The sequence below is a fragment of the Gopherus evgoodei genome, chromosome 7 (genome assembly GCF_007399415.2).
Source record: "Gopherus evgoodei ecotype Sinaloan lineage chromosome 7, rGopEvg1_v1.p, whole genome shotgun sequence".
Classification (NCBI taxonomy): domain Eukaryota; kingdom Metazoa; phylum Chordata; order Testudines; family Testudinidae; genus Gopherus; species Gopherus evgoodei.
This window is the reverse complement of record NC_044328.1, coordinates 19,190,550-19,205,925: the sequence shown is the minus strand read 5'-3', so window position 1 is coordinate 19,205,925 and position 15,376 is coordinate 19,190,550. Positions and strand designations below refer to the sequence as shown.

General features: G+C 37.2%; 1 protein-coding gene across 11 annotated transcripts in view; it reads left to right on the top strand.

Annotated features, from left to right (window-relative positions):
* The window catches only part of ATE1 (arginyltransferase 1), a 185,817-nt gene that overhangs the window by 124,897 nt on the left and 45,544 nt on the right, over nt 1–15,376 (top strand). For all 11 annotated transcript variants that reach the window (XM_030571238.1, XM_030571237.1, XM_030571236.1 and 8 more), the window contains one exon: nt 15,180–15,300. In XM_030571238.1, the coding sequence (XP_030427098.1) occupies nt 15,180–15,300 (121 nt within the window). The remainder of the gene's footprint in view (nt 1–15,179; nt 15,301–15,376) is intronic.

Genomic DNA, 15,376 nt, shown 5'->3' with positions numbered 1-15,376 from the left:
ATTAATGTTGTGTTAATGTAGTGCTCTGAGTTGAGAAACATGCATATTTACATTTCAGCACTTCAGTTTTAATGCACCTGAACTCACCATCCAAAGCAAACAGAGTATCCTCTGACCCCCTTTTCAAATAGAGCTTATGGTAAGGAATATTATGCAATGTTACACTCACTTCTGACTCTTTTAGGAGGAAGAGAAAGGGAGTTACTCTTTTGAGAGAGAGAGATGGTTTAAAGCTTTGGGGTAGGCTATGTGCTCAGCACCCCTTTCCAAACATTGGAGAAAGCTGGAGAAAAGTTGAAATCTGCTTCTCTCAGAACCTGTGGAATTTTTAGCGTGTGTGGGAATTTTTTGGGGGGAGGGGGCGGGGATTTGTGTGTGTTTTGTAATATAAATTTTATATATAATATAGATGGGGTGGTAGCACTGCTTATTATTAAAGTTGCCTGACACTTTCCATTATAATACCCTGTTTGGGCTAAAATTTTACAAACTGGATGACTGCCTCAGCCTGTGCACTTTTGGGGTGGGTGGAGGGGGAAGGGGGCTGGTGGCAGGCCAGGAGTAGAGTTTTAAACCAAAACAATTAATCCATTTCTGAGAGAGAGGTTAGGGGAAAATGTTGGTTTTGTCGATGTTAAAAAAAACAACACACACACACACACACACACACACACACACACACACGATGTTTTCTTTGAAAAGCTTTATCTGTCCTGTGCTTCTGAGCAGGGATTTAAAATTTGACAGGGTGTGTGTGGCCTTTATGTCAGGGATGTCCCTTGCCATCTGTGTGAAAACTCACCCAAATTTAGACAAGTTATAAGGCTTTGAAAAGTCGCAGTTCACTTATGCTCACTAGAGCCTTAAGAGTTTACCTGCTAAATTCCAGAACTATTTTTATGGAATTACTACATCTGTATAAACTTAGCTGATGGTTGGGTCATTTATGCTTGTTTAAAACATTAATAGGAATTTTGTGAATTGTACCTTAATCACAAGGAACAAATCTGTTGAGTTTGTCCTTTCATTTCTCCCCCCAAAAGCATCAGTTCATGCTAGAAGTCCTACTCTTTTTGACCAGTTGGAAGTAATGTGTTCGGATATGTCTAATTTTCGCATTCAGTTCCCATAATTAGACATGCAAATATAGTAGCTGCATGTGTAAATGACTAGTTAGATGTTTAAAAGACTGCTTACACAATGGAATACCCAGTTTTGTAACACAAGTATTGAAAGTTGGGCTGTATGAGTCGGATTTTCAAAAATATGGTAGGCATTGCACTAATTCTGTTCCAAGTAAAGTCAGTGAGAGCTTTATTGCTAACTTCATTGGGAGCTGAGTTAGGCCAGTGCTGAGCACTTTTGAAAATCTCACCCTGTAGTACAGATATTTCCTAAAAAATGTAACCCTATTGTTTAACTTCTTCATTCTGTATGTTTAGTTTTTTTAAGTAAAATCCATTTTGCCTTTAATAAAATCATTCCATTTTTGAAAAGCACATGAATATGAAGATTTTGGAGGAAGACTAGATATACATTCATATGTAGTTTAACTACTGTAAAGATTTGACATAACTTGGAATTTCCTTACTTTTATAATTGTACACTTACTACCATGATCAAATTAATCTGAACACACTAGTAATCATTAGTTCTCACTTAGTCTTCTTCCGTGTACTATCCTTCCATTTCGATTAAAAGTTATGCTGAAGTATCCATAATAAAAACAGCCTAACCATGACATTTTGGGATCATGGTCAGGCATAAATCAAAAGGGTCAGTATTAAATCCACTTATATCTTGGGTCTAATGTATTAGAGTCTGAGACAATGCAAACCTGGTTGTGATGAGGTAATTCCTAAAGAGTTACAAATATTTTTTTCTCAGAATAAAGTCAAATAAATAGGTTTCAGAGTAACAGCCGTGTTAGTCTGTATCCGCAAAAAGAACAGGAGTACTTGTGGCACCTTAGAGACTAACAAATTTATTTCAGCATGAGCTTTCGTGAGCTACAGCATCCGAAGAAGTGAGCTGTAGCCCACGAAAGCTCATGCTGAAATAAATTTGTTAGTCTCTAAGGTGCCACAAGTACTCCTGTTCAAATAAATAGATAAGTCTGGTTAACAGTAATGTTTCAAATCTAGTAGCTAAAATCACTTAGATCAAACAGTTCAAACTTTCACGTAGTTGCCAGTCTTTGTGAATGAAAGGGAATAAGCTTTTGGCAATGTGCCTTGGAGAAAAAAGGGACCCTTGAAAATAGTTAGCAGAATATGTGCAGTGCATTAAATTATATTTCCTTCAGAGCTATGGCACCAGAAGCTGATAAAACAGCAGACAGAAATGCAGGCTTTGCAAATGCTATGGTCTGACTGCTATTTATAATAATGAAACAACAGTCTCTTGAATGTACTAATTGCTCTTAACTTTGAGTTTAAATCCAGAATTATCTTACTGACTAATATGGTGCTGTCAGTAAGGATAATGGGATCTGTTTAATATTAAGAATATGGCTATAGACACAGATTATCTATTGTAAAGCACTATTGATTGGCCAACTTGGTCTTTCTGATGTCACACTCTCAACAGTTTACAGCTGGGACTTCATCTCATAAACGCACACAAAATTTGCTAATCTCATGTTCTGTGGGGGAGTAGGTGAATGTGGTTATGGAAGAGGAAGAAATGCAGCTGAAGGAGAGAAGTCACTTCAAAATGCCCCCTCCTCCAAAGTGCAAGCTGATCCTTTCTGCAACACTTCTTGGATCTTTCAGAGACATTTATCTCATTTTCTAGTGTAAAAGTTAAATGAGAACTATTCAATAGTTCAGATTATTTTTATGAAAGAGAGCAATTTGAAAGTAACTATTAGGCCAATGACTTTTTTAGGTTCTGATGATAGAAGTGTCCAAGTAACTCAGGGAACCTTGAAAAAAGTGAGAGAGGGCTAGAAAAAAAATTGACAAACTAAAAATGGACCTTCATTTCTCCAACTATTTTAAATACATGTCAACGATTCCCTACTTTAGCTTTCTTGTAGGAACTGGTTTTCCTAGTTGAAGGTTATGTCTCACAGAAGTGGTTATCAAACAAGATTTAAAAAAAATAAAAATAAAAGTTAACTGAGATGAGCTGTACTCTAATAGCAGTAAGCCATAACAAGGTGTGCAGTAGTAGGTTCTTGGCACACTGGGGATTGAAGACACTAGTCGGACTCAATGGAGTCATCAAACCAGGTAAATCCTATTGGTTCCTAACCCAGGGATATGAAAAGGGTTTGAGTGTGAGAGAGAGAGATGCCTTGATCAGGGCAGGGCCTGGACCAAATGTCAAGGAGCTTCTTCGGCACCCTCTCCTCCATTTGTTAAACTTTTGAATACCGTTTTTTTATTGCCTTTGTAGCCCATTTCACAAGTTTGAGGCATGAATTGCATGCATAATTTATCCCTGTTATATGAGAAGATAAATTTGCATTCTAGGAGCTGTACATCTGTATTTATTCATGCCATATATGAGCAAATAAAAATTAGTTTTCTCTAAGCTTACAGAAATTTTTTAATTTTAAGAATAACTGAAATGTACTATCATCAAGAAATTGAACTGTGCACCCACATTGAGTGGATAAGTATTAAATAGTGGTACAGTGGGTGACAGCCTTAGAATGTTAACCTTAGTCCTTTGGTTCAAATGATCGCTTTTCTCGCCTTTGCCCTCGCAAACTGAAGCAGAGTGCCAGAGAGGTACAAAGATTGGTGAATGGTATTTTCAAATGATAAAATAGCAAGCAATATCAGTCTTGTGGGCCGTCATCAGTCAAAGATGTTTTAATGAGCCTGAGCTTTGAAAAGCCGTGCTCACGACTCACAACTGTGACCAGCAGCATGAGCAGAATCCCCAAAGCCATCCACACATTAGGAAAAGTGTCCTTCAGCTCTGCATCATGAATGAATTGGAGAAGATGGAGTGGAGAGTGCTTCCTGTGTTGCAGAATGGGATGGATGTTGTCCCATTTGACATAGAAGTCTTTATCATTGACATCTGAACATTCCCCATGTCTCAGCGTCTGGTGATGGTCCGTACAATTGTTCAAAAGTGTTTTTCTGTCTGCCAGCAGCTTATTAATATCATATAACACACACCCTGGACTTGTTATGCTGCTTCATTTGTCCAAATCTTTCTTTGATGGTCATTGAAGCAGTGTCCACAAGTTCCCTCTTGAATTTTTCTTCTGAGTTTCCCATCACCTCATCTCTGCCCTCATAACCAAACTATCTCTTCTTCTGATGAATACAAATTTCCTTGAAGACTCAACTCCTAGGTTTTCCACCATTTATTTGGCAGCGGTGATGGGCATCTTCAAATTCATTGTCTCTGTAGGCCACAACGAAATCAAGGCAGCTTCTCATCAAAGTAGTAGCAGTCGCAATGTCCATCAACTGCGTTTGTAATGCTTTACTTACAATGTTTACTTGAAATAGGATATCATGCCAAACCGCAAATGAGACCAGAAATGTCGTCAGTGATCTGACTTGTGCCTCCTGTCTGATTCCAGTCTCAGCTGTATTTGACTGCGCCAGTTCCATCAGGGCATGATAAACCTCAGTCACTTGATACGTTGCTGGACTTATGCTGTCAATGTGGCACTCCCAGTGAGCATCACTTAGCAGCTTCATGGTCAGATTTGTAATGCCTGTGAGGATCTTCCACCTGATAGTTGATGATAGCTGAAAACAGGAAGCATATTCTTTGCAGTACTCTGAAGAGAGATACTGAATCTAAAGAAGATGACACTGAATCTGACACAACCAGATTGAGGCATGAAAAAAGCTATTGGATTCAGCATAAGGATCCTTGCTTAGACACCACTATTTCTTCCCTTCATGTTTATGCCATTGTCATAGCCTTGGCTATGGCAGTCCTGAAGCTTTATTTTGTTCTCATTCAAAACATTCATAAACAGTTCTGTTAGGCCTTTCTAGTAGAGTCATCCTCAGAGCAGAAACAGTTAGTGTTCCTTTACTTGGATACAGCTGGCCTCATTGTCAACAAATCTTATTGTAAATGACATCTTTTCGCTTTATCTAATGTTGAGTATGCTGTCCATTATTATAGCGTAGTAGTTTGCTTTCTGAGCCGCATCAATATGTTATCAAGCACCGTCCTTGCCATAAGATCAATCAGTTCATTTTGAATTGTTTTGCTACAGTAATGGTCCATAGCTTCTTTACAAACTACTCGACTAGGTGCTCACACTATCGTATTTCCCAAACCGAACTGATGAAATTACCGTTATGTTCAGTGAACAACTTATCTGACGAGCCCCAGAAAGCCAAATTATTCTTTGCAAGGAAGAGGATAATTGATATCAGATCCTCGAGCACATTCCTCTGGATTTGTACATTAATAATGCACTGGTTTTCTGCATCTATGCATTTATTTAGCTTGACCTCCATCCATTTGGAGTATGCTGTAAAATAGTCAGGTGACTTTTCATGGGCAACACAGTATGGGGAGGTGGTGAGCAGCCCTCAGTGGTGAAAGAACTGGTTAAGGACTATTTAGAAAAGCTGGACATGCACAAGTCCATGGGGCCAGGTGCAATGCACCTGAGGGTGCCCAGGGAGCTGGCTAATGTGTTTGCAGAGCAATTGGCTATTGTCTTTGAAAACTCATGGTGATTAGAGGAGGTCCCGGACAATTGGAAAAAGGCAAATATAGTGTCCATCTTTTAAAAAGGGAAGAAGGAGAATCCAAGGAACTACAGACCTCACCTCAGTCCCTGGAAAAATCATGGAGCAGGTCCTCAATGAATCCATTTTGAAGCCCTTGGAGGAGAGGAAGACTATCAGGAACAGTCAACATGGATTCACCAAGCGCAAGTCATGCCTGACCAACCCGATTGCCTTCTGTGATGAGAGAACTGACTCTGTGGATATGGGGAAAGCAGTGGACATGATATTCCTTGACTTTAGCTTTGATCTGGTCTCCTGCAGTATACTTGCCAGCAAGTTAAAGTAGTATGGATTGGATGAATTGTTTATAAGGTGGATAGAAAGCTGGCTAGATCGTTGGGCTCTATGGGTAGTGATCAGTGGCTTCATGTCTAGTTGGCAGAGTGCCCCAGGGTTTGGTCCTGGGCCGGTTTTGTTCACCATTTTCATTAATGGTCTGTATGATGGGATGGCTTGCATCCTCAGTAAGTTTGTGGATGCCACTAAGCCTGTGGGGGGTGAAGGGGGCAGAGGGGGAGGTAGATATGCTGGAGAGTAGGACTAGGGTCCACAGTGACCTAGATGAATTGGAGGATTGGGCCAAAAGAAATCTGATGAAGTTCAACAAGGACAAGTGTAGAGTCCTGCACTTATGACGGAACCGCTACAGGCTGGGAACCGACTGGCTAAAACAGCAGTTCTGCAGAAAATGACCTGGGGATTACAGTGGATGAGAAGCTGGATATGAGTCAACAGTGTGCCCGTGTTGCCAAGAAGACTAATGGCATATTGGGCTGTATTAGTAGGAGCATTGTCAGAAGATCGAAGGAAGTGATTATTCCCCTCGATTCAACACTGGTGAGGCCACATCTGGAGTATTGTGTCCAGTTTGGGGGCCTCCACTACGGAAAGGATGTGAAGAAATTGGAGGGAGTCCAGCGGAGGGCAATGGAAATGATTAGGGGACTGGGGCATATGACTTATAAGGAGAGGCTGAAGGAACTGGGCTTATTTAGTCTGCAGAAGAGAAGAGTGAGGGGGGATTTGATAGCTGCCTTCAACTGCTATCTGACCTGCCTGAACGGGGGTTTCCAAAGACGATGGAGCTAGGCTGTTCTCAGTGGTGGCAGATGACAGAACAAGGAGCAAAGGTCTCAAGTTGCAGTGGGGGAGGTCTAGGTTGTATGTTAGAAAAAACTATTTCACTAGGAGGGTGGTGAAGCACTGGAAGGTTACCTAGAGAGGTGGTGGAATCTGCATCCTTAGAGGGTTTTTTTCAGGCCCAGCTTGACAACAAAGCCTTGACTGGGATTTAGTTGGGGTTGGTCCTGCTTTGAGCAGGGGGTTGGACTAGACAACCTCCTGAGGTCTCTTCCAACCCTAATCTTCTATGATTCTGTGACTTTATGATTCTATGTTGCTTCAGAGTCTCAAGCTAAGTTTTATGCCATAAAGCAGGATCTGATGTACTAATTTGTGGTATGCAGTTTTTCTCACTGCTGTTTCTGTCATCGTGCAAGGCTGATTCTTCTTTATTATTTCTCTTTTTCATGTAAACTAGATTTTTTTTTGTCATTACTCTCCTTTTTATGTGAGCCACATTCTTCTTTAGCATCACTCTCCTTTTATGCTGCCAGGAAAACTGGACGATTCTCCATCACTTTCCTCACATTTCCATTCCTTATATTTTCATAATAGGACTTCCATCATTTACACTTCACTCCTCAATTTCTTCTGCACTGGGATGATTGCTATTGCCTAAAGCCCAGCCTGTGTTGTTCTGTTTCAGATATTTTCCCATCAAATTTTCCCCTTTCTGCAAAGTAGATTGCAGTTGAGGTTTTCGCTTCCTGTGCTGAGTTCCTGACTGGCGACACCCTGTCCCTTACATGCTCATGAGGGATGGGTGACAACATTCTAAGAGGTTCAAGGAAAATGTAGTTCTCAGAAAGTCTGGAAGGGTCCACGAGATTCTAGAAAGGTCTAGAACATTCCAGGAATTTAGTGAAAAATGAATCCAGATATTGAATACTTAAGCATTTTACTTGAAACATTTTATTTTCCCTTTTGTTACTAACAACAAAAACAGCATTCCAAACTTGGTGTGCCCCACACCTCTAAATCTGGCCCTGGTCTTGAGGGGCAGGCAGCAGATGGGGGAGACACTCACAAGGAATTCAGAGATAGAGTGACTCTGCAGGGAAAAAAAGCTAAAAATAAACGAGGATGATGGGGAAGCTTGGTTGAGGTTTCTTTTTATGTAAGTTTAACAATAGACAATTTCCGATGAGTTTTGGTCAATAACTATCTGAGTGTGCACACATTATGCTAAGATATTAATGTTGAGAACTGAGCCTGTTTTCATTTCTAGAACTGAAATTTAATCTCTACACTTTGAGTTAATTTAAAATTTTTTAACAGATAGATACATGTAACCTAGTGTGTGTTGTTTACCTTAAATGTCTTGAGGAACCTTATCACAAACTTTTTGAAAACCAAGCAAATTATACACAACCGGGTAAGGGTCAAACTCCTGATACATATTAAAAACTTGTATGTGATAAGAAACAGCTGTCATTACTAGTTGTTCTTTAGAAAGAATGAAAGTTAAGTTATAGTCTAATGTTTATTAGTATATTAATGACTGACAGTAGAAAGTGAAAGAAAGTTGGTGAAAATTTGGTTAGTCAATGCTAAAGATCATGGAAACTCTAGACATGTAAATAAAATAGGGTAACTGATAGAAAAAAATTGCTTGACTAAAGAATAAACATAAGTTAGTATCAGAGTAATTTAAAGTATCAAATGTAAAGTGTTTATAGATATTAGCAATATCTATAGTAGCGTTACTAGGCCACAAAGAAGTAATTGGTGCACCATCATTCTATGTGTGTTTGAAGTGCAACTGTAAAGGATGTGTATGTTTTATAACTTGAGGAAATAAAAAAAGTGAGGAAAAACATTTATTGAATATCCTTTCTATGTACAAAACCAGTAATAGCTACATCACTCTTTATTTTATCTTCGGTGGCTGCTAAATCTTTCATTCCAAAGACTAGACACTAATGATATCACAGTTGATAAAATGTACACAAAGGAGAGAAAAGCTAATGCTGAGTGGAAAGAGGTTTCTCCTTGAATTTTGATTTTAAACTTCTAGAGCACAAAAAAGAGATGTGGGTATTGCAAGTAACATCCCTTGTCCATAAAAAAAGCAAGAGGTGCAGCCAACTATCTCTAATGCCCTAGGAGTGTGTCTGAATAGGAAAAGTGCAGTTAAACTTTCAAGAATATTCTGTCCATGTCCTGGAAAATCTTGAGCATGTGGTTTTAACAATATATTTTGAAGATTACTTAAAACTTACTCATTCACGGTATGTTTTAGAAAACAAGATGTGGCTAAAATAATTTAAGAAGACTTATTATTATTTACATCCAGAGTATGCTATGTGCTCTACAAATTGTCTGTTTGCAGATTAACTCCTTTTTATTCTATAATTTACTTCAAAGGAGGTAAATTAACAAATGTGTGGTTTTATGTATGTACAGAAATATGTGTATGAAACTAAAAAAGCTTCTTTACCATTAGAACTGTGTGGGATAGGTAGAATTTCATGATTTTGAAATTTCTTCTGTTTCAGAACAAGGACATAAAAAAATTAAATATTTCCAGTGAATTGAAATACTGGGACGGAAAAAAATTGTGGTTTTGGGCTAATCAAACGAAACTTCTTTGTTTTTCAAATTTATACTTTACATTTTATATTACATAAAAATAAACTCAAACAAAAAATCTAAATGTTCCATTCCAAAAAGTTCAAAAATGCTTTTTTCAAATTTAGTTTCAAAACCAATTTTCATCACAAGTGGTATATTTCTTGAAAAATTTAGCTGTCGACAAAGAAACGTTTTCTGACAGAAAAATATTATATTGGAACATTTCCAACCAGTTCTACTTAGAATTGAAGTTTGATTGTATATTAAAATTACTTGATATTTTAAAAAAATATTTGAGCAATATATTGGGCGAGGGAGTTCTGCATTTTTAAGTCTTTTAGGCTCACCTCTTGACACACGGAATACATAGGAGTGATTTCTGAATGTTAGAAGTACAAATGGATTCAGATGTTTAGCTCTTTGTCTCTGCTAGTTCTGGCTCACCTCACTGACTCAGTGTAGCACAGACCAAACACAGTTTGTGAAAACAGAGTAGCTAGAGTTACTTGCAAAGCGCTCTCTTGGGGGCCAATAAAGTCTATCTCTGTTTATGTAATGAAATCAGGGAGCAAGGGTCTGCTGTAGTTTTTTGCTGATGGGATTCCATTGGTATTGTCTTTCAATGAAAAGCCTGAATTTATTAAACCTTTAAGGCTGACTTACTCTTTCTCATGATGTGCTGCCTAGCCCTAATGGATTGCTGTTGATAATTTGGGTTGTTTTGTTTATGTAGTGTTAGAGCTTCTCTTTAAGCAGCTGGCTGGAAACTGAGATGAAGGCTGCCTTAATTCACTTTTAATAAAAGATCAATGGATTTATTGTGGAAAAATAAAATACAGATGTAAACTTTACCTGATAAAAGAATTAAATGTGTGTTTAACCTTTCTTTCTTGTTTGTTCAGTGCTACTGGTATTTAATCCTTTTTGGTTCTGAGACTGTTATCTTTCTTTTGTGCTTTTACATTTAAAATTTGACTTAGACTGTGAAAACAAACTCTGCTGACTATTTTCATCTCAAATGCTCACCAAATCCCTCAGATTTTTCAAAATATTTAAAAAGTAATCTCCAGACTGAAGTCTCATTAAAACCTTTGCCCTTGCTCTGGGACAAAAGTTCAGAGAAGCGTCTGATGATTTTGATTTGAAACTGTAAAACAAAAAATGGCATGGTGTGAATTGTTAATTTAAGTTTTATTGTAAGTCTGCCAAGCTTGTCTCCAGAAGTTTCCAATTAATATCCAAAAATGCTTAATAATATCCTGGATGTCATATTAAAGATTTTTTTTCTCTTTTTATATTAAATATAATAAGGAAAAAAGCCCACTAGTGAAAATAAAAATAGAGCATGTCTTATTTTGGTAAAGGAAATTGCTCTGTGTTTACATGACAGTAAATTAGCCCTCTAGAAAGAAACATCAGTCTCAGAGAAATCTTTCAGTGATTATTGTTTTCAGTATCTTTTTTTTTTTAAACAAATCAATTGACAAGATGTGTTGTGATTTTTATGAAGACACTAATTTTATTTTTGGCACCTGGAATGTATAGGATTTTAGATAAGAGTTACTGAAGTGCTGCTCGTCTTTTCTCCAAGGGAAATTAAAAACAACTACTTATGGAGGGTAATCCCAACCCAAAATGCACTGACATTTTGTCTTCTTAACAAAATTGGTTTTTGCAAATTCCTGGACATTTTCCCCATATGGAATTTTCCGACAAAATTTTAATAGCTAGAGGTTCAGGGCAGGCAATGTTTAGTCTTGGGACAAGGACAGGCATAAGCTCCAATATCTCATAAATCACCAGATCACCAGCTGAACAGCATATCTCCATCCCCCTTTCTAATATTAGAGGGCATTTGTTTCTAGCTATGGTAGATAACAGTGTAGTGTAAACTGTACATCTGTATCGAGAATAAGTCTAAATCTAAAAAAGAAGAATATTGTAGTTAATTTATAAATGTCAAACACCATAGAAGGAAGTTGGGATGATTTCACTCCTTCCTATATGCACACATCTTTTGTCTTCGGTATTTGTAATTCAGGTCCTTTTCTTTCAAAGGTAGTGATGAAAACTTTCAGGTGACAACAGAATGATTCCAAGGACTGCAATATGTTTTTCTCCTCTCTGATCATATATACTCACTGACAGATGTAAGATTTACTACGAGTTTATATTGGAAAAAAACCTTTGTATATGTGGTAAATTTCCATCATGGATATGTTACATCTATTAGTATAACTCATGCATATAACTTCTTTTATGCTGAAGTAAGTTTTAATGGCACAGTATAAATAGAAAGCCAATATGAATTTAGCCACACAACTCCCATTTTAGAAATTAGAGTTTTAGTGAGAGATGTGAAACAATACTCCAGTCAACTTTGAAATTTTCTCAAATTTCTGCTCTACTTAATATGTAAAGAATTGGGTTTGGGGATATATCACTGAAAGTATGAGTTCCTGGGAGGGGAGGGAGGTGTCGTTGGGGGGGGGGACTCTAAACTGTTTCAAAGCTGTGATAGCCCTAAATTAGATTGCATTTTAATGCTAAATCTTATGACAAAAATGTTCCATGTGTAATGAAGGTTTGTGGATTTGCCAGGGATATAATTAATAATTTTAATTTCAGGCCCCACTTTGTTTCTTGAATGTGGTGTTTTTTCACAGTTACAAATCACTATCCATTTTTAAAAACATCTTGGACGTCTGCTTTTGTACTTGCCACAGGCAGTGCTTGAGGTAGCCATTTCTTTGACATTTTGTGTTATAAAGTTTTGAAAAGTTTGCTCTCTGCTGTTGTGTTGTGCACCACTCAAGAGGCCCATCATCTTTTCCTTTGGTTTAGAATCTGCCAGTTAATAGTTTTATTCTCGTTAATTTTATGCCTACAACTTCACCTCAAAACACAAACAGAATCGCACAAATAATCCATGTAATTTTTCAGAGGGCTGCACATTTATTTAATTTTCAAATCTCAGAGAGAAGCTTAAAAGCAATATATTTTCAAACCCAGTGTAAATGCATTTTAGAGAAAATTGAGTTCAGATGAGTGACCAAGCTCTCCTTGCTTATGTAGATGAAAGTACAGTATCCAAGAGACTGAGCAAGAGTTAAATTGCCTTACCCCATTGTTTAGGTTGGAAAACAGCTCTCAGAGATGGTTACTTACATATTTTTCTACTCTTGACCATTTGAAAAAAGGTGCTTGAATCCATAAATAATTACACTTGTAATACAAACAGTTTTTCACTCAACCTAGCTGAAAAGACAAACTGGTTTCCAAATCCCCAAATAGTTTTGTTGGGGTAATGGTGACTTAAATTGTGCTGAAGTGTTACACTGACGTTTCATTCAACCAGCTCTGTTTAGAAAGCATAACATTTAAAAGTGGTTTATTTAATAAAGCAATTTCTAGTCTTTGGCTACGATGAGACTGTTCTAAAGCCATGAGATTCAAGCTTATGCTTGGAGTTGAGGAATATTCTTTTAACTTAATGTAGAAATTTGCTTTTAGTAAACCAGCAATAATTACAAACTGATCCTGAATGATTTTCAAAGGAGAAAATCAAGGTCATATAGTGAGGTTTTTAAAGTATTTGTTTTATTGTGTTTAAGCAAACACTGTATACAGTAGGCTACTCTAAATGAAAACTTCCTAGTTGTCTGTAAATGCAAAGTAATCAGTTTAATCCAACAAAAGATATTGATTATACAGAAGTCTTAAACAAAACCCTACCAACTGGAGTCATTGATGATTGGAAAGAGAGGCATTGCTAGTGAGCAGAATGAACTATCATTTGAAGTGGAAGGATGAAGTGAATGGAGCTGGGAACCGTTAGAAGGATTTGGATTGCTAGAAACTTCAGAAATGTACCCTGGACATTTGATGTGCTTCTGTGTAAAGCTGATTAGTTCATCTTATTTTTTCAGTGATCAGTCTTAATATTGCAATTACTAGGTGGTTGTTTCTCATTCTAACTGTAATAAGTATGAAAGCTGCTGATTAGCACTATAAATGGGTGGTTAGTATTTTAATTGTATGACATCAGTGTATGAATTTCTATCTCAGCATGCCTAAAGTTGAACTAATTGATAGGAAGCAATTAATTGAAAGTAATAAAACGAGATCATCTAAATATTGTCAAGAGTTTAGTAGCAGGAGAGAGGATTTATGCTTTTTTCAAAAAATTCAGAAAATCTATTTCTTCTAATTCTTCACAATCAAATGTGCCACTGCATAAAGATTTGGATTAATTTGATTCTGTGAATGAGATGGTTTCAAGGACATTGTTGTCATTGAAGTGTAGCTGCAATAACAACTTAAGTCCTTTTTCAGATCTTCTATCACAGTGTTTCTCAAACTTTCGTACTGGTGACCCCTTGAACATAGCAAGCCTCTGAGTGCAACCTCCCCCCCCTATAAATTAAAAACACTTTTAAATGTATTTAACACCATTAGAAATGCTGAAGGCAAAGCAGGGTTTGGGGTGAAAGCTGACAGCTCACGACCCTCCATGTAATAACCTTGCGACTCTCTGAGGGGTCCCGATCCCCAGTTTGAGAACCCCTGTTCTATTAGCTCTTTAGCGTCAACTTTTTTCAAGAGAAGTCTCTGCCGGTTTTTTGGCAGTAGGAGATGAGCATCAACGGATTGCCTTTTTTATTACACAAAATGAACTGTTTGAAGAAATGGCTGAAATTGTTTGAGATACAGGCTCCTGACTCTGCGACGTTCCATGTAATTTGTCATCATTCCTCTCTTGAGCAGTGGGGTTTAAGACCCTATGTCTCTAGAATTTGTTCTTCGCTTTAGTGCCTAGCATACCCCTTGTTTTTGTAACACGATACATGTTTTCTGTTTGAAAACTAGTCATGTTTGATAGTGCCAGCACATTCCTTGAACCGTGTGTGGAGGTTCAGTGGGGGGAGTGACTAAAATGAATAATAGGTCAAAGGTGGGGTTTCAAAGTAAGTAACAGCTTAAAGATCCAACTTGTTTTAAACGGGGTGAATTGACTGATTAGAGCGACAAATTATTGCTGAGGTGATAATTTTCTTTACCTGCTGGGATAAGGAATATTTTTGTTGTTTTTTCATTTCTAGAAACACTTTGTAATCTTGGGAAGATTATCGTTTTAGCAAAAATTCTATCTCTGGGGCTTTCCTAATCCTCCTTTTGATATTCTTGGAATGACTTGGAACATTTTTGTTAATTCAATATACATTTTTTGTTTTGTATTTTAATATTTCATTAAAGGGTATACAACAAAAAGGTTCATAACTAATAGTTTGCTGCCTTATTGATGGGTGCTTTTTTTATTTTGAATGAACATTTACGACAAGCTGCTTTTGTAGTGTTGAGTTTTTTATTGTCAGCACCAACTCAACAAGACTGTAGGCAATAACTGAATTTAGAGTTCAAAGAAGCAACACTAAGACTTGAGTATTCATCTTGGACACCATAAAATATATTAATATATAAAATTAATATATTATATAAAATTATCTATATCTATATAGATATTAATTTTAGAAACTTTTTTTTAAAAGATACCAAAATCAAGCTTGTGTTTCTGAGATGGTGCAGAAGTCGCTGGCAGGGTCACTTAGTGTTTATGGTGAAGTTGTTTCTGGATCATTTTGTTTAGACTTGATTAAAACCATTCCTCGCACATAGTGAACTCTGGAGTCTTGTAGCTGGGATGTTGTTATGTAACTGATATGTCTATTCTTTTTTTATTCTTCTTCATAGGGTCAGTATAGGCCGTCTGACTTATTGTGTCCAGAGACATATGTCTGGGTACCCATTGAGCAGTGTCTACCTACACTTGAGCACTCTAAATATTGTCGCTTCAACCAGGACTTAAAAGCAGGTAGGTTTATAGTAAAAGGTAGGCCTGCAAATTGTCTAACTTATTTTTACAATCTATCACTGTCATTATCTGCTGC